The sequence below is a fragment of the Lissotriton vulgaris genome, chromosome 4_1 (assembly GCF_964263255.1).
Source record: "Lissotriton vulgaris chromosome 4_1, aLisVul1.2, whole genome shotgun sequence".
NCBI classification, from domain to species: Eukaryota; Metazoa; Chordata; class Amphibia; order Caudata; family Salamandridae; genus Lissotriton; species Lissotriton vulgaris.
The window spans coordinates 2,017,617,558-2,017,633,219 of record NC_141691.1 but is presented as its reverse complement, the minus strand read 5'-3'; the positions used below and the strand labels follow the sequence as shown (position 1 = coordinate 2,017,633,219).

The 15,662-nt window shown below is 45.1% G+C and overlaps 1 protein-coding gene across 1 annotated transcript in view; it reads left to right on the top strand.

The window, feature by feature from the left end:
• The window catches only part of LOC147724891 (flap endonuclease 1-like), an 84,088-nt gene that overhangs the window by 29,931 nt on the left and 38,495 nt on the right, over nucleotides 1-15,662 (top strand). The window contains exons 2-4 of the mRNA XM_086966415.1: nucleotides 8,063-8,153; nucleotides 11,862-11,964; nucleotides 14,675-14,726. Coding sequence (XP_086822541.1) covers nucleotides 8,063-8,153; nucleotides 11,862-11,964; nucleotides 14,675-14,726 — 246 coding nt within the window. The remainder of the gene's footprint in view (nucleotides 1-8,062; nucleotides 8,154-11,861; nucleotides 11,965-14,674; nucleotides 14,727-15,662) is intronic.

The window sequence follows — 15,662 nt, the reverse complement described above, 5'->3', positions numbered from 1 at the left end:
TCATAGACGTAGTAAGCACTATATAAATGTGATTATAATACAGTACTTAACCACCCAACCTGCTGCACAAACAGCTCTCACTCTGCTTTTAATTGAGAACTGCTTTGCGGTGTCCTGTACTCCATACTCTGCTCCCACACCTCTCTTCTACCTCACCAACACCTCCTACTGCACCTCTCATTCTTACCCACCTCTCATCTGACCGGCCTGACGCGTTCAGAGACGGTCGCTCCCCAAGCTTCCTGCTGTATTGGTATCGTTGGCTGTTCATGCTGCTTTCTCTGTGCCACTCGCTAACTGCTGTCTGACATAACGCTAGAGCGTATATAATTAATAATAGCGCTTTGTATTCCTCTAGCTGCCGCCTGTCATACCGCCTTACCGCTCGAAACATTATCGTGTGTTTATAATTAGCAGTGCCTGCCAGCTGCCGCTTGTCACAGCGCTTCACCATTTTCTGCATTATTGAGTGTTCATAACTAGTAGTGCCTGCCTGCCAGCTGCCGCGTGTCATAGCGCTTTACTATTTTGAAGCTTTGCCGAGTGTTTGGAGCTGCTGCTGACGATTTCCCAGACTTAACACTATTTGCATTGTTGTGCCCAGGGCAAGTTGCACATGCGCTGTTGTGGCTTTGACCCTAATTGACATCGTTGGAACTTCGATTTCTGTGGCGCTTGCTTCTCAGGGTGTTTATATCCATCACTTACTCGCTGTGCCCCATCCTGTTGCCTGTTTCACTTTAGCCGCCATTTTGTTGTTGTTGTGCCTCGGAGCCCTTCCCCTACGACCCGATCCCGCCTCCCAGCTGATCCTCCCTCCCACTGACCTTACAGCCTGGCCCCACCTCCAGTAGCGCTGTGACCGGCCTGACGCGTTCAGAGACGGTCGCTCCCCAAGCTTCCTGCTGTATTGGTATCGTTGGCTGTTCTTGCTGCTTTCTCTGTGCCGCTCGCTAACTGCTGCCTGACATAACGCTAGAGCGTATATAATTAATAATAGCTCTTTGTATTCCTCTAGCTGCCGCCTGTCATACCGCCTTACCACTCGAAACATTATCGTGTGTTTATAATTAGCAGTGCCTGCCAGCTGCCGCTTGTCACAGCGCTTCACCATTCTCTGCATTATCGAGTGTTCATGACTAGTAGTGCCTGTCTGCCAGCTGCCGCGTGTCATAGCGCTTTACTATTTTGAAGCTTTGCCGAGTGTTTGGAGCTGCTGCTGACGATTTCCCAGACTTAACACTATTTGCATTGTTGTGCGCAGGGCAAGTTGCACACGCGCTGTTGTGGCTTTGACCCTAATTGACATCGTTGGAACTTCGATTTCTGTGGCGCTTGCTTCTCAGGGTGTTTATATCCACCACTTACTCGCTGTGCCCCATCCTGTTGCCTGTTTCACTTTAGCCGCCATTTTGTTGTTGTTGTGCCTCGGAGCCCGTCCCCTACGACCCGACCCCGCCTCCCAGCTGATCCTCCCTCCAACTGACCGTACAGCCTGGCCCCCACCTCCAGTAGCGCTGTGACCGGCCTGACGCGTTCAGAGACGGTCGCTCCCCAAGCTTCCTGCTGTATTGGTATCGTTGGCTGTTCTTGCTGCTTTCTCTGTGCCACTCGCTAACAGCTGCCTGACATAACGCTAGAGCGTATATAATTAATATTAGCGCTTTGTATTCCTCTAGCTGCCGCCTGTCATAGCGCCTTACCGCTCGAAACATTATCGTGTGTTTATAATTAGCAGTGCCTGCCAGCTGCCGCTTGTCACAGCGCTTCACCATTTTCTGCATTATCGAGTGTTCATAACTAGTAGTGCCTGCCTGCCAGCTGCCGCGTGTCATAGCGCTTTACTATTTTGAAGCTTTGCCGAGTGTTTGGAGCTGCTGCTGACGATTTCCCAGACTTAATACTATTTGCATTGTTGTGCGCAGGGCAAGTTGCACACACGCTGTTGTGGCTTTGACCCTAATTGACATCGTTGGAACTTCGATTTCTGTGGCGCTTGCTTCTCAGGGTGTTTATATCCATCACTTACTCGCTGTGCCCCATCCTGTTGCCTGTTTCACTTTAGCCGCCATTTTGTTGTTGTTGTGCCTCGTAGCCCGTCCCCTACGACCCGATCCCGCCTCCCAGCTGATCCTCCCTCGCCCCTCCCTTCCCACCATCCATATATGACAGATGCTTTTGCGCGCAGCGGTCACGCCCCATGCGCGCCGAAGGTGCGCCAAAGGTAAGCCCGTCTACGCCCGTCTGTGCCTGGACCGCGCCCAGCGCCAGACCCCCTGGCCCCCGCCGTACCCAGCCCACTAGATTCACATATGATGCCGCAACTCTTGTCGCACTCAACCCCGGACGCACACCACAATGCTGCGAAGCCACCCCAGGACGTACCCACGGCCCATTCGCCTGTCACACCTGCAAGTTTACCTGCAAGTTCACCTGCTTCAGGACCCTCACCAAATCCACTTCCTCCAAACATAGCTCCGACTCTAACCACCTGAAGTGCATCCTGCTGAACACCCGCTCGGTCCACAGACACGCAACTGAACTCTGGGACCTACTCGTCACTGCGTCACCAGACATCGCCTTCCTTACTGAAACATGGATGAACACATCATCAGCACCCGACATCGCTATAGCCATACCGGACGCTTACAAGATCATCCGAAAAGACCGCACCAACCAAACAGGAGGAGGCATCACCATCATCCACAGGAACACCATCAAAATCACGACCAGCTTCAACGATAATCTTGCAACCGCCGACTATCTCCACTTCCAGATCCACACCGACCCTAGGACCACACTTAGAGGCACCCTACAGGCCTCCAGGAACCCGCACTCAATTCAGCGATGACATCACTGACTTCGTCAGCCCACATGCCCTCGCCTCCGAGAACTACATTCTATTAGGAGACCTCAACTTCCACCTTGAAAACAAACACGACAGCAACACCAACTCCCTTCTGGACAACCTGGCCAATCTCGGACTCAAACAACTTGTGGACACCCCCACCCATGTAGCCGGGCACACGCTCAACCCTATCTTCACCTCCAGCAAGCACATTTCCTTCGAGCGCACCACAGCTCTCCATTGGACAGACCACAGCTGTGTTCACTTCAGCTACAAAACCACCTTGACCCACAACCGCCCACAACCTATTCCTCAGAGAAACTGTAACAAAATCACCTCCGACCAACTCCTCACATCACTTAACCAAAACCCTCCCACCCTCTCATTGGACCCAAACCAAGCGGCCATCAAACTCAAGCAATGGATCACCCACAGCGCTGACGAATTAGCACCCCATAAAAAGCACCAGATCAATTCAGGCAGCAAAAAGGCTCCCTGGTTCAATGATGACCTTAAAAAATCCAAGAACCTATGCCGGACCCTAGAGAAAACATGGAAAAAAAAACCAACCACCGACAACATGGCCACCCTCAAGGCGGCCACCCACAAACACCACCAACTGATTCGATCCACCAAGAAATCAGCTTTCAAGGATCGTCTCGACAACAACGCCCACAACAGCAAGGAACTTTTCAACATCGTCAAAGAATTCACCAACCCCGCCGCAGCATCTTAACGACATCACTCCCTCCCAAGACCTCTGCGATGCGTTATCCTCCTTCTTCTACAACAAAATTGCCGACATTCACAACAGCTTCGAGAACACTCCCGGCGAACAACCCTCCCCACCCCCCTCAGATTCTACTCCCGGCGAACAACCCTCCCCACTCCCCTCAGATCCTACACCGCCAACTAACAACCTCAGCGCTTGGAACCCAATCACCACCGAAGACACCATCCGCCTAATGAACTCAATCCACTCTGGCTCGCCAACCGACCCCTGCCCCCACCACGTCTTCAACAAAGCTGACTCCATCATCGCACCCCATCTCCGTGATGTCATCAACTGCTCGTTTAACTCTGCCACCTTCCCAGAAAGCTGGAAACACGCCGATCTCAGCGCCCTCTTGAAGAAACCCACAGCAGACCCCTCTGAACTTAAAAACTACCGACCCATATCCCTCCTCCCCTTCCCCGCCAAAGTCATTGAGAAAGCCGTCAACAGCCTGCTCGCCGCCTTCCTTGAATCCAACAACTCCCTCGATCCCTCTCAGTCCGGATTTCGAGCCAAACACAGCACCGAAACCGCCCTCATTGCAGCAACAGACGACATCCGAACACTACTGGATAACGGAGAAACAGCGGCCTTCATACTACTCGACCTCTCGGCCGCTTTCGACACAGTCTGCCACAGCACCCTTATACAACGCCTCAGCAACATCGGCATACAAGGAAAAGCCTTGGACTGGATCATCTCATTCCTCGCCCGGAGAACTCAAAGAGTCCGACTTCCCCCATTCATCTCAGAGGCCACTGAAGTCATCTGTGGAGTACCACAAGGATCATCACTCAGTCCCACCCTCTTCAACATTTACATGAGTCCACTCGCCTCCATCGCGCGTCAACACAACCTTAACATCATCTCTTACGCCGACGACACCCAGTTAACCCTTTCCCTCACCAAAGACCCTAACACCGCCAAAACCAATCTTCACGAAGGCATGAAAGAAGTAGCCGAATGGATGAAACATAGCCGCCTAAAACTCAACTCAGACAAAACGGAGGTGCTCATCCTAGGATCCTCCCCCTCTGCCTGGGACGACTCTTGGTGGCTTTCCGCTCTGGGCACAGCACCCACACCCACAGACCACGCACGCAACCTGGGCTTCCTCCTAGACTCCTCTCTCTCGATGTCCAGACAAGTCAACGCAGTCTCATCCTCCTGCTTCAACGTACTTCGTATTCTCAAAAAGATCTTCCGCTGGATCCCCCTCGAAACAAGACAGACTGTCACCCACGCACTGGCCACGAGTCGAATGGATTATGGTAACACACTATACGCCGGAATCACAGCAAAATTACAGAAAAAACTCCAACGCATCCAAAACGCATCAGCGAGACTCATATTGGACATCCCTCGCCAAGATCACATCACCGGACACCTAAAAGACCTCCACTGGCTTCCCGTCAACAAGAGAATTACATTCTGTCTTCTCACTCACGCACACAAGGCCCTCTACAAACTAGGACCCGAATGCCTCAACACTCGACTGTCCTTCTACACACCCACCCGCCAACTTAGATCGTCCAATCAAGCCCTCGCCGCAGTCCCGCACATCCGGAAAATCCACCATGGGTGGCAGATCCTTCTCCTTCCTGGCGGCCAAGACCTGGAACTCACTCCCCACTCACCTCCGCCTTACTCAAAACCACATCTCCTTCAGAAAAGAACTTAAAACCTGGCTATTCGACAAAAATTGAACCCCCCTTCCCCAAGGGCCTTGAGACCCTCTGGGTGAGTAGTGTGCTATATAAATCCCTGAACTTGAACTTGAACTATACTCGAACTCATTTTCACCTCCATCCATCCATTGATTCATTTTTGAATCCACAACTCACCCATCTACACAAGCTCAAACTTGCCAATCACTGAATGCGCACTCTGATTAAAAAACAGCCAGCCACGTAATAGTCCTGCCTCTTTAAAGGGCAAATCAATTAATTTATTTATTGTACCATGAAAATTAGAAAAAAAGTAAATCCCAGTTGGGGACATGCAAACAACTGAGTTCACTACTAGGACTTTCTTGCAACGACTGTTGGTAAGTTTACAGACCTGTTGGCAGTAATGGCGGATCCACAAAGCTTTCTTCCAAGAGATGGTATAACTATCAGGAGTGAGGCAAGAGTAAGTCACACCCATACATGGGAACATCTGGGGACGTCCAAGAGGAGGTAGAAGACGTTTTGAGAGGGAGAACACTAAGTTTAACAGGAATTGACAGAGCTGATAGTTCTGACTTGAATTTTTAATTAGCTGACATTTTGGATTTGTAACTTTGGGCTATTCGCGAACATTTGTAATGCCTCACTCGATGCTCATTATAATTCTAAATGTACAGTTACTTTAAGCGAGAATGAAAATAGCTTCTATCCAACCACATCCAAGACAGTTATTAATTTGGATGATCTTCCCTTTGCTGCTGAAACTGAATCAACAGCGAGGACAGGCCACTAGTAACTACGTATCCTGAAATGGGTTCGGCCATTTCTTTAGTATTGAAAATGTGTTTATTGAGGTGAGTGTTCCGATAGTAGTTCAGAAGCACACGATGACCTGGTTACAAAGGATAGAACGCAGAGCAGGCAATTTGGTTGATAATTTCTGTAGACAGCAACATATCTCTCCTGGGGCTGGCCTGCTTGCATTGCCTACCTGTACCAGAGAGCGGTGTTATCAAAATAACCAGCTGAAAATTACACTGCTAGCAGAGAACCTGATTATTTGTTTGGGCTGATTTCCTCTCTGCTATCAGTGTTTTTGGTGTGCCCAGTGTAGTGCTGTGTTGTTTTTCCCTAGTTGGTCAACGTCAAGAAGCTTCTGCAAGTGCTTTATAGCACCAAATTAAAAAATAGAGCCTCCAGCAGCTCCTAGAATCTTCTACTGAAACCACAACGTTTTGCCAAGAAAATAAATTATAACTGATCCTTCTCTGGAATGGCTCCCAGGATCTGGAATGCTTTGCCTACAGAAACTAGACTGAACCCCTCCACTGCCTCCTTCAAAAAAGAAGTGAAAGCGATTCTCAAGGCAAAATTCATGTGAATTACTTACTTATTACTGTATTCTAATTATTAGTCTGAGCACCATATTGTAATTACTAGTTTGTACTTTTGAGCAACTTATATCTAATTCACCTCTAATTGTATGTTCTTATGCTTATACTTGTTTCTAATATATGGCATGTAAAGCGCTCTGATACCCGCAAGGGTCTTGTTTGCTCTATATAAAACCTTCAAAATAAAATAAATAAATAACCAATTAGCTAATCTGAGAATAATCTTGAAGCCAAGAAGCCCGAGGAGCCTTTTCAGCTACGATTCAAGACTTGTCCCCCTCTGCTGGCTGCATGATGCACTTTGCTACAGTCCAGATTTGCCTGAGGTCCTCTTGGTTGAACCCAAGTCCACTAGGAGACAGCATTGCGATGTTGAGCGGGAAAACGTTTGCGATATTTAACATGTCAGGCATTATATATGCAAGCACGGTAGAAGATGTGGAACAGAATTAAGCAGAAATGTTGAGTCCAGTACAAATTATAGTACAACAGGGTACAAAAACCTGGACAGCCATAGTAAAGGGATCCACCCTATCTGGGGCTTTAGCGAGTTATTTACCATTCAAGACCAAAATAAAGAATGCCTAGTTGACCTCTTGAGATAAATGACAGAGAAGCGTACCCATGACCAATACGTCCGAACCCGATTATCAGCTGCTTCAACAAGACAAACGAGACGAGGAGATCAACATGTAAGGAGTCACAATTGGTAGTCATCTACCCGATCATTGCCTGTTGTAGAAGCCTGTCACTGTAGTCGCAGAAGTGCTTGGAGAGTCAGTCTTCCACTAAAGATTGAACGCAGAAAGACACTGGGCTTCAACAAGATCCTAGCGCACTGGCAGAATTCTTTCAAATTCTTAGCTGTCTTCACCAGAGGTCTGTATGTAGTTTTTCCCCCGGTGAGCGATACACCTGATGATGTTCCATCTCGGATCAGTCCTGCCTTTATCCTGGTCCAGGTACACATTACTGAGCTACTTTCAATTGATCAATAGACAATGGGTGTAAAATAGCAGAGTCTTCTCCTTTAAAAGAGGGTGGATGAGAGGAGGTGGCAGGCACTCCAGGGTGGCTTCAAAAGCTGAAAACTTCACACAAAACCCAAGAGTTGCAAGTATGTGGCACTGATATTGAGCAGACAGACAAACCACAGTTTAATCTTGTTGGAGTCATCAAATTAGCCAGCAAATAAACTATAAGAACAGTGAAGAAGGGCTGACCGAGGGAAAATTAACTTGTGGTGCTTGACGGTCTTCTTGTGAGTCTGTTTCATTCTTACATATGCCAGGGGTCTTAGTGTTACAAATGGAAGGGTATGCTCACCTTTTCTTGGATGGACATTTTATTGATATATCAAATTTTTTCTGCTCAGGGCGCATTGTGGCTGTTGACACATCTGTGGCTATTTACCAGTTTCTCACCGGGATGCCGGAGATCAACAACCGTAATGGCGAGAACATCAGGTGGGTGTTTAAAAGCCTCCCTCAGTTCACTTGTGATTTTCGAGCCTTGAAACACAACTTGCCCAATCTGGCCCTTTGTTGTTTTCCAATCTAGACCTTTGCTGCTCTCACAATCTGGCCCTCTGTTGCTCTCCCAATCTGGCCCTTTGTTGCTCTCCCAATCTGGCTCTTTGCTGCTCTTCCATTCTGGCCCTTGTTGCTCTCCCAATCGGGCCATTTGTTGCTCTCCCAATCTGGCCCTTTGTTGTTTTCCAATCCAGACCTTTGCTGTTCTCCCAATCTGGCCTTCTGTTGCTCTCCCAATCTGGCCCTTTGTTGCTCTCAAGATCTGACCCTCTGTTGCTCTCTGTACTTAACATGTGCTTGGGGAGTAGGATGTGTGCGAGGAAGAGAACCACTGGAACTAGTTGGTGGTGTGTTAACTGGGGATCTGAATGGTTACTCCAGTACACAAGAAAGTTATAAGGAGTTGTTTGTAAACAATTATTCACATGGGGTTGCCAGTTGGTTAACCATTCCAATTCTAATGTTTGGGGAAAACTTTTCAAAGCTCTCTCACCATAACTCTCATGTCACTAAAATGAGCAGCTTTGGCAGGGCCTAAATGGTCTGATGCTTCAGTTACTTGTGTCTGAAAACTGATGACCAGTGCTGCCAGCCTGGACATGCCTAGCCTTGCAGATATACCATGCTGAGAATGGCCAACACCTCAGCACTGTTTGATGAATGTTTTCTAACCTCACTCTCCTAGAGTAGCCCACAGTAGTATCCACCTTTATAAGTGTGGGTCAACCTCCTGTAGCAACCTAGGTGTGCCTAATTGTCCTGCTGCATGCAACTACATTTGTCTTACTGTCTCCAGCCCCATGCTAAGCCTGGTCAGTCTAGTTCACCCTCTGACCCTGCTTATGCCATCAGCCATGGTCCAAATACTCTTAATCCAGCACAGCTATGCTTCACCTACCTTCTGCACACCGCAACATGATCGGAACCACTAGTCACCTATGTCCTTCATCCGCCATGCTTGGCAAGACATACACCAGCACAATTAGGCGTCACCTACCTACACCAGAGCTAGGTCAGAACGATGAGCCACCCACATCTTTTCATCAACTATGCTTGGTGAGACTGGCACACCAACCCGCCTGGGGACCAGAACATGGAGAGAACCACGACTCCCGCTACGGTGGCTGCAACTGGCCTCCTAGCCATGTACTGATTGCACCAACATAACTCCTTTCATAAATTCTGTTATTTGTTGAAAATGTGCTGAAAAGCCTACAGCATGCAGAGTTGCAAAAAAAGTGTGAAGATAACTAATAATAGTGAAAGCACAGCTACAACTCTTACCACTACTACCACCACTACTTCTTCTCTTTTACTACACCCTCTATTATGCCTACTGCTTCTGCAACTACGACTACCTCTACTATTACTATTACCACCGTCAGCCCCAGCGGTAACAATTACTCATATTACCAGTATTACTTTTAGTACCACAACTACAACCACACACCACTACTGCTACTGCCATGACTACTATGATTATTACCACTAATACTATTACATCAACTATTAGAAAATTGGTGACCAGGTCACAAGTCAGGCGCACAGCACGGGGTAAGATATAACAAAATGAAATGTAGTTTTAGTGAACTCCAAGAGAGAAGTGGGGACCGGTAACCATACAATCCCCAGAAAACCCTGGATAGCAATCCAGAGTTTGTCACAATATTACACAAGTATCTCCCTGAGCTCTACACAAATAAACACCAATGCAAACTCTGCAAAAAAGAACAGTTCCACTCTAGTGCAGTAGTAATGTCTCTCGTTCTTGATAATATATCCGTTGAAGTAAACAAATCCAATGTCTTGATTATCCAATACGTTTTAATGTTCGTTTCTTCAAACAGATCCTTAAACAAGCTTCTTCAAATCAATCCTTTAACAGCCTTTTACAGGCTTCTTCAAATCAATCCTTATACAGCCAACATGTGTTTCGTCAGATGCTATATAATTGCATCTAATGACTTCATCAGGGCTTTAAGTTATTAAGTCCTTCCCTGGACTTTTATTCCTAATATTCAAAGTATGAGACAAGTTGGGCATGCCTCATTACTCCCACATCTATAGAATCTTCGTATCCTACGTAAATAAATGTCATTCAGTGGTGTTAGGTCCGAAATACAGGATACACGTCTACATGTACCTGCTCGTATCTCCTTAGCTCCCTCGTACAAATCCTTCGCTTTCGACGAAACACGTGTTGGCTGTATAAGGATTGATTTGAAGAAGCCTGTAAAAGGCTGTTAAAGGATTGATTTGAAGAAGCTTGTTTAAGGATCTGTTTAAAGAAACAAACATTAAAACGTATTGGATAATCAAGACATTGGATTTGTTTACTTCAACGGATATATTATCAAGAACGAGAGACATTACTACTGCACTAGAGTGGAACTGTTCTTTTTTGCAGAGTTTGCATTGGTGTTTATTTGTGTAGAGCTCAGGGAGATACTTGTGTTATACTATTACATCAACCACCAGTTCTACAACCAACCAACTGCATCTGCTACCATTGTTATTAACACTAGTATCATTAAACCACCATCTTTGACACATCTCCTGTTACTCTTACTACAATTATGACTACTATTAATAATACAAATAACAATCATAAGCTAGGATACAGATTGTAAGGGCCAGGTTCTCCATGGTTCTAGTGTCAATGCTTCCCAGGTCCTGGCATGTCCCATCTCATGCTGCGCCTTGCTGCTGGCTGTAGGGTCTGGAGTCGAAGAACACCATTCAGCTAGGTGTAAATTTACCTTTTGACTGGTTACCGAATGCATGCAGTTTCAGTAGGCTGATGATTGTGAGAATGTGCACACTTATGATCTCACCTTGTCTGAAATGATTATCTGTAATTGCACGGATTGTGCTCTCCTAGAACCCTCTCCGTGATGTCACTGACCATGTCATGAATGATGTAATATGTGACATCATCAGCAGTGGATTGCGGGTGCGCGATATATAGTTATTGCAACTAACTATATATGGAATTTCATTGGGTTTTATGTCAATAAAATGTCCAGCTAACTATATAGGAGGAATTTCAGTGGTTTTTTATATGTTAATTCCTAACTATATAAGGCCTAAAACCTATGGTTTTTTTAGTGAATTTCATTGGTTTTTTTAAAGGCTAATTCCTAACTATATATAGTGTATAACCTTTGTTTTTTTTCAGTGAATATATATATATATACATACATATACATATATAAATATACATATATATATATAAAATATATATATATCACACGAGGGGTTACAGCACAAATGCCGCCGGTAGCAGCTCAGCATGCCATCACACATCAATCCTCTCAGGCCTTACGTATACTTTAATACTTACATGAAAACAAATATGCTTTTACCATTCATGCCTTTACAACAAAATTCTTTGTAAAAGGCATGCATGGTAAAGGCATATGCATTGTAAAATCCTGTGTGGGAAAGGTTGTACGTGTAAATGGTAAATGCCTGGTAACAGCCACGTTGTAACGGCATGAGTTGTAATGGCTGATTCCCCCATGAAGGTGACACAGTGACAGGTCTGTGAGAGTGTGCACATCCTAGGTTCCTCTGTTCTGTTATTCCCTTTCATGACCTGTTTTATTTGATGTTTAATACCTAATATTTTCTCTCCATCAGCCTCTTGCAGGGATTGTTCTTCCGGACGGTTACTCTCTTAGAAAATGGCATCAAGCCTGTGTATGTGTTCGATGGACGCCCGCCGGAACTGAAGCAGCCACTGGTTCGTATTGCATTTTATGAATCACTAACAATGTTGATAGATGGTAGATGGTAGACAAAGCCACACAGCATCACCCTATACTCAGAAGAGAAGCGAGGGGCAGTCTGTCCAGTGAACGCGTGGTGATAGAGTGGCATCCATGCAGCCTCTTAAAGGATAGAGGTTGCATGCTGCCACTGGCCAGTTTTAAGTAGGTGTTTATCCTCCCTCCTTATCACTCCTCAATTTAGATGCGGATTCATCAGAATTCCAGGAGTAGTGCAACATACACATCATTGTTGACCCTCCATAACCTTATAAGGGTAACCCATTGTCTGTCCTTCAGCCACTCACAATCCTCCTGTGTCATGCAGAATGAGGCGTGAAAAACATAGGCGCTGGGAGTAAGGGTGCCGGGGAGGGGTGTACCACAGCACCCCAAAATACTGGTATCCTGAATGTGAATGAGCAATATGCCTTTGAATCTTGTTTTTATCTTATTACAGAGGTCAATGGTAGGCTCTATCCCAGGGGGCCCACAAATTGCTGCTTTTTCTTTTGACATGGAGTTTGTAGTGTACTTTTCTTTGCCTGACTGCAAAGTGAGAGGATTTTGTAATGTGAACTATGTGACAATCTTGTCAAGTGTGAAAGACAAGGCTGTAGGGTGTTAATTGTTTTCAAACACAAACAGAACTTGAACTTTACAAACATTTCCAAATATATCAGCAGTTAGGAAAGCACAAATGAAGAACTTTCTTTTGTTATTCTGCATTGTGACTGAAACAAATATTTTAAAAGGATAAAAACAATCCAAGACCCTTGTTGATGCACAATTTATCAGTAAAATTGCACATCTGTGCACATATATTGGACATTTCAATTGACAATGCACTGTTTTTAAATTACAGTGCACTACTGTATAGTGCTTTAGTAGTATATGTATGACAATGTGCTCCAAAAATGCTGAATAGGTGGGACTCATATGCTACCCTTGTTACTTGTGTGATGGTTGCATTTTTCGCAATCTCTGTGAGTTCAGTGACGTAGCACTGATGGTAGGACCCCCACTCTGAAAAGTGTTTCAGCAACACTGGTGAAAATTACAAAATACTAAGAAGTGCTGTTGGAGTCCTGGTCACTTTCTGTGTCTGATACTGCTTTCCAGATCATTAGCACCAGAGGCAGAATAAGGCGTGCCAATGAAACCAGTGGCTCAGCCTGGAATGAGGACCTGTTTCTACTTAGTAGACGTTCATGTTACCGAAGAATCCCAAAGGTGGCAGGCCTCTAGCCAGGCAGACTCTCTTTGCCCACTAACCCAGCTAGTCTGTTACCTTGTACTCATCAAAGATATACTGAACCAATGGATGATACATAGAGCTGCGTAATATGCAGGTCCAGGGACGTTCTATAAATAGTGGAGGCCTGACTCACAAATGTACCTTTATTTTTTTTTATTTACACTTTTGAGGAGGATTACTACTTTTTTGCTATACAGAAAATCCAGGTGTAAATGTTTTTTTTTAACTTTATACTTCAGTTTTTTATTTTAACAGTTACAAAAAGAAGATCCCCCCTTAATTGGCATAGTTACAACACATGTACACAAATCGACCTTCTCATTATGGCACTTGTGGATATAGGCTTCACCTGGATATACTCTGACACATGAGGAATAACAGAATAACAGGTAAATAAATGACATCGTGAGGAAGCAACCAGGCCTCGCACACTCCCCGCAGTAAATAAACACTAGGAAACCCCCAATCCACGTGTAAATTTACTTCAAAAATGTAACGTACACGTCTCCGCCAGATTGAAGGGCCTGGGGGCTATTCACAAAGTGTTGAAGCTATACACAAAGTTTATTCACACTTTTGAGTAATGTACACCTATAATTTATTATTAAACGTTTAAGTAAATTTATTCTCTGATTTTGAGAATTGCCAAAAGTTGTGAAGTTACTCACAAATGTAAGAGTATACTACATCTGTAAATTACTCAAACGTGTAAGTTACTTTTGTGAATAGCTCCGGATGTTTGTGACTAGCCACCAGGCCCTTCAATTTGGAGGAGACATGTAAGTTACCCTTTTGGAGTAAATTTACACTCGGATTCTGGGAATAGCCAAGAAGTAGTACATTTACTCATAATTGTAAGTTATAATGTGAATCCAGCCCATAATGTGTATGGTTTCTACAGATAGCTTTTACATAAAGAAGCAGATCCTAACAGCTGCTGCCAGCTCCTGTACTGTTACACCATTGAGTACCTACTTTGATTGCATCCGGGTGTAATGTCATCATTTCTTTTGCCTTCCCCTTATACCGTAGAGCTCAGAGGAGTGGCAGAAAGGCTTCGTCTGTGGGAGGGGCCGTAGCAGGATGGGGAATGGTTACAGGAGGTACCAAGCATGTTTTATGTTACCTATGATACCTCTTGTAATGTCTTATTTTCCTCGTGTGTCGGTAGATCTCAGGGGGTGAAGAAGGCACCCGCGCCACATACAACACGCTGTTGCACACAGTTAAGGGTCAGTTAGGGAATATTTTTCATGATTGGTTTCCAAATGACAGCATAAGTAACACACTCTGTGGGGAAGTTCTTGTTGTTGATATTCAGTATATTTTATCTAGTGGGATAGCCACTCTCCAGCAGTGCTCTGGTACAGTGGTACTGTCATGATGTTAGTGCTGACTTGTGACTTGACGTGTTGCTTCTCTTGCAGTTGGCCAAGAGAGCTGAGACTTCCAAAGTCAGCAGGAGGAGTGTGAGTGCAGGTGAGTAACACTCTGGCCATGCTGTGCTTCCTCATCCTGTTGTATTTTTGCCTCCCATAATTTGCAGATTTCAGCTCAAACATTGGTTTCCAGCTCAAGCAGATAACAAGTTAGTAAAAATCGTGCCACACTTGTTGCTGCAAAGCAGTAGAGCCTCGACAAAGATGAACAAATCACCTTTCAAGTGGGGACTGCTGTATTCTGGTGTTAAACTGGTACTGATCAGGCGAAACTTCTTCCCAGACAATGCGACAAAATGATCGAATAGCAGAATAAAACTGCAACAGATTGTGCCGCATTATGCCACATTTGTTGTATTTTATTCTCACATAATGTATGTACCCCGCCGCATCATTTCTTCATCCTGTGCCGCACAATTCCCATGGCACTAGTTGCACTCTTGGTCATTCATATTTATGTGGACACACATATACACTCTACTGCAGGGATACTCAAAGTATGGCCCAGGGGCCACATGCGGCCCTCCTGACTTTTAATTGCGGCCCCCTGGTGTACTGCTGTTCACTTAACAGAGCAGGAAAAATCAGAAAGCTGTAAAACAAATGGGCATATTTTATTTACATGTTTTACACATTAGCTAAAGTGACCATAAGGAAGAAAAGAAAGTGCCCTAGACAACGTATCTTTAGGAACACCTTTAGTTTTAAATACACCTTTAGTTTTAAACTCTCTGCAAATAAATGTATTTTATTAACATGCATGAGAGTTTTAACTTAGTAGATCAGATTGTCGCTGCATGGAGAGGCATTTAATAGCAGTGATATTAAACATGATTTTGGAAACTTTCATGCCGCCCCCAGTCTGAAAAGAATGCTGTTAGTGAACCAAGAGGAAAGTAATTTGTCAGGTGCACCTTGTGTGTAACCTTTGTTGTTATATAATTGGAACACTATTATAGTTTATCAAGTAAATCAT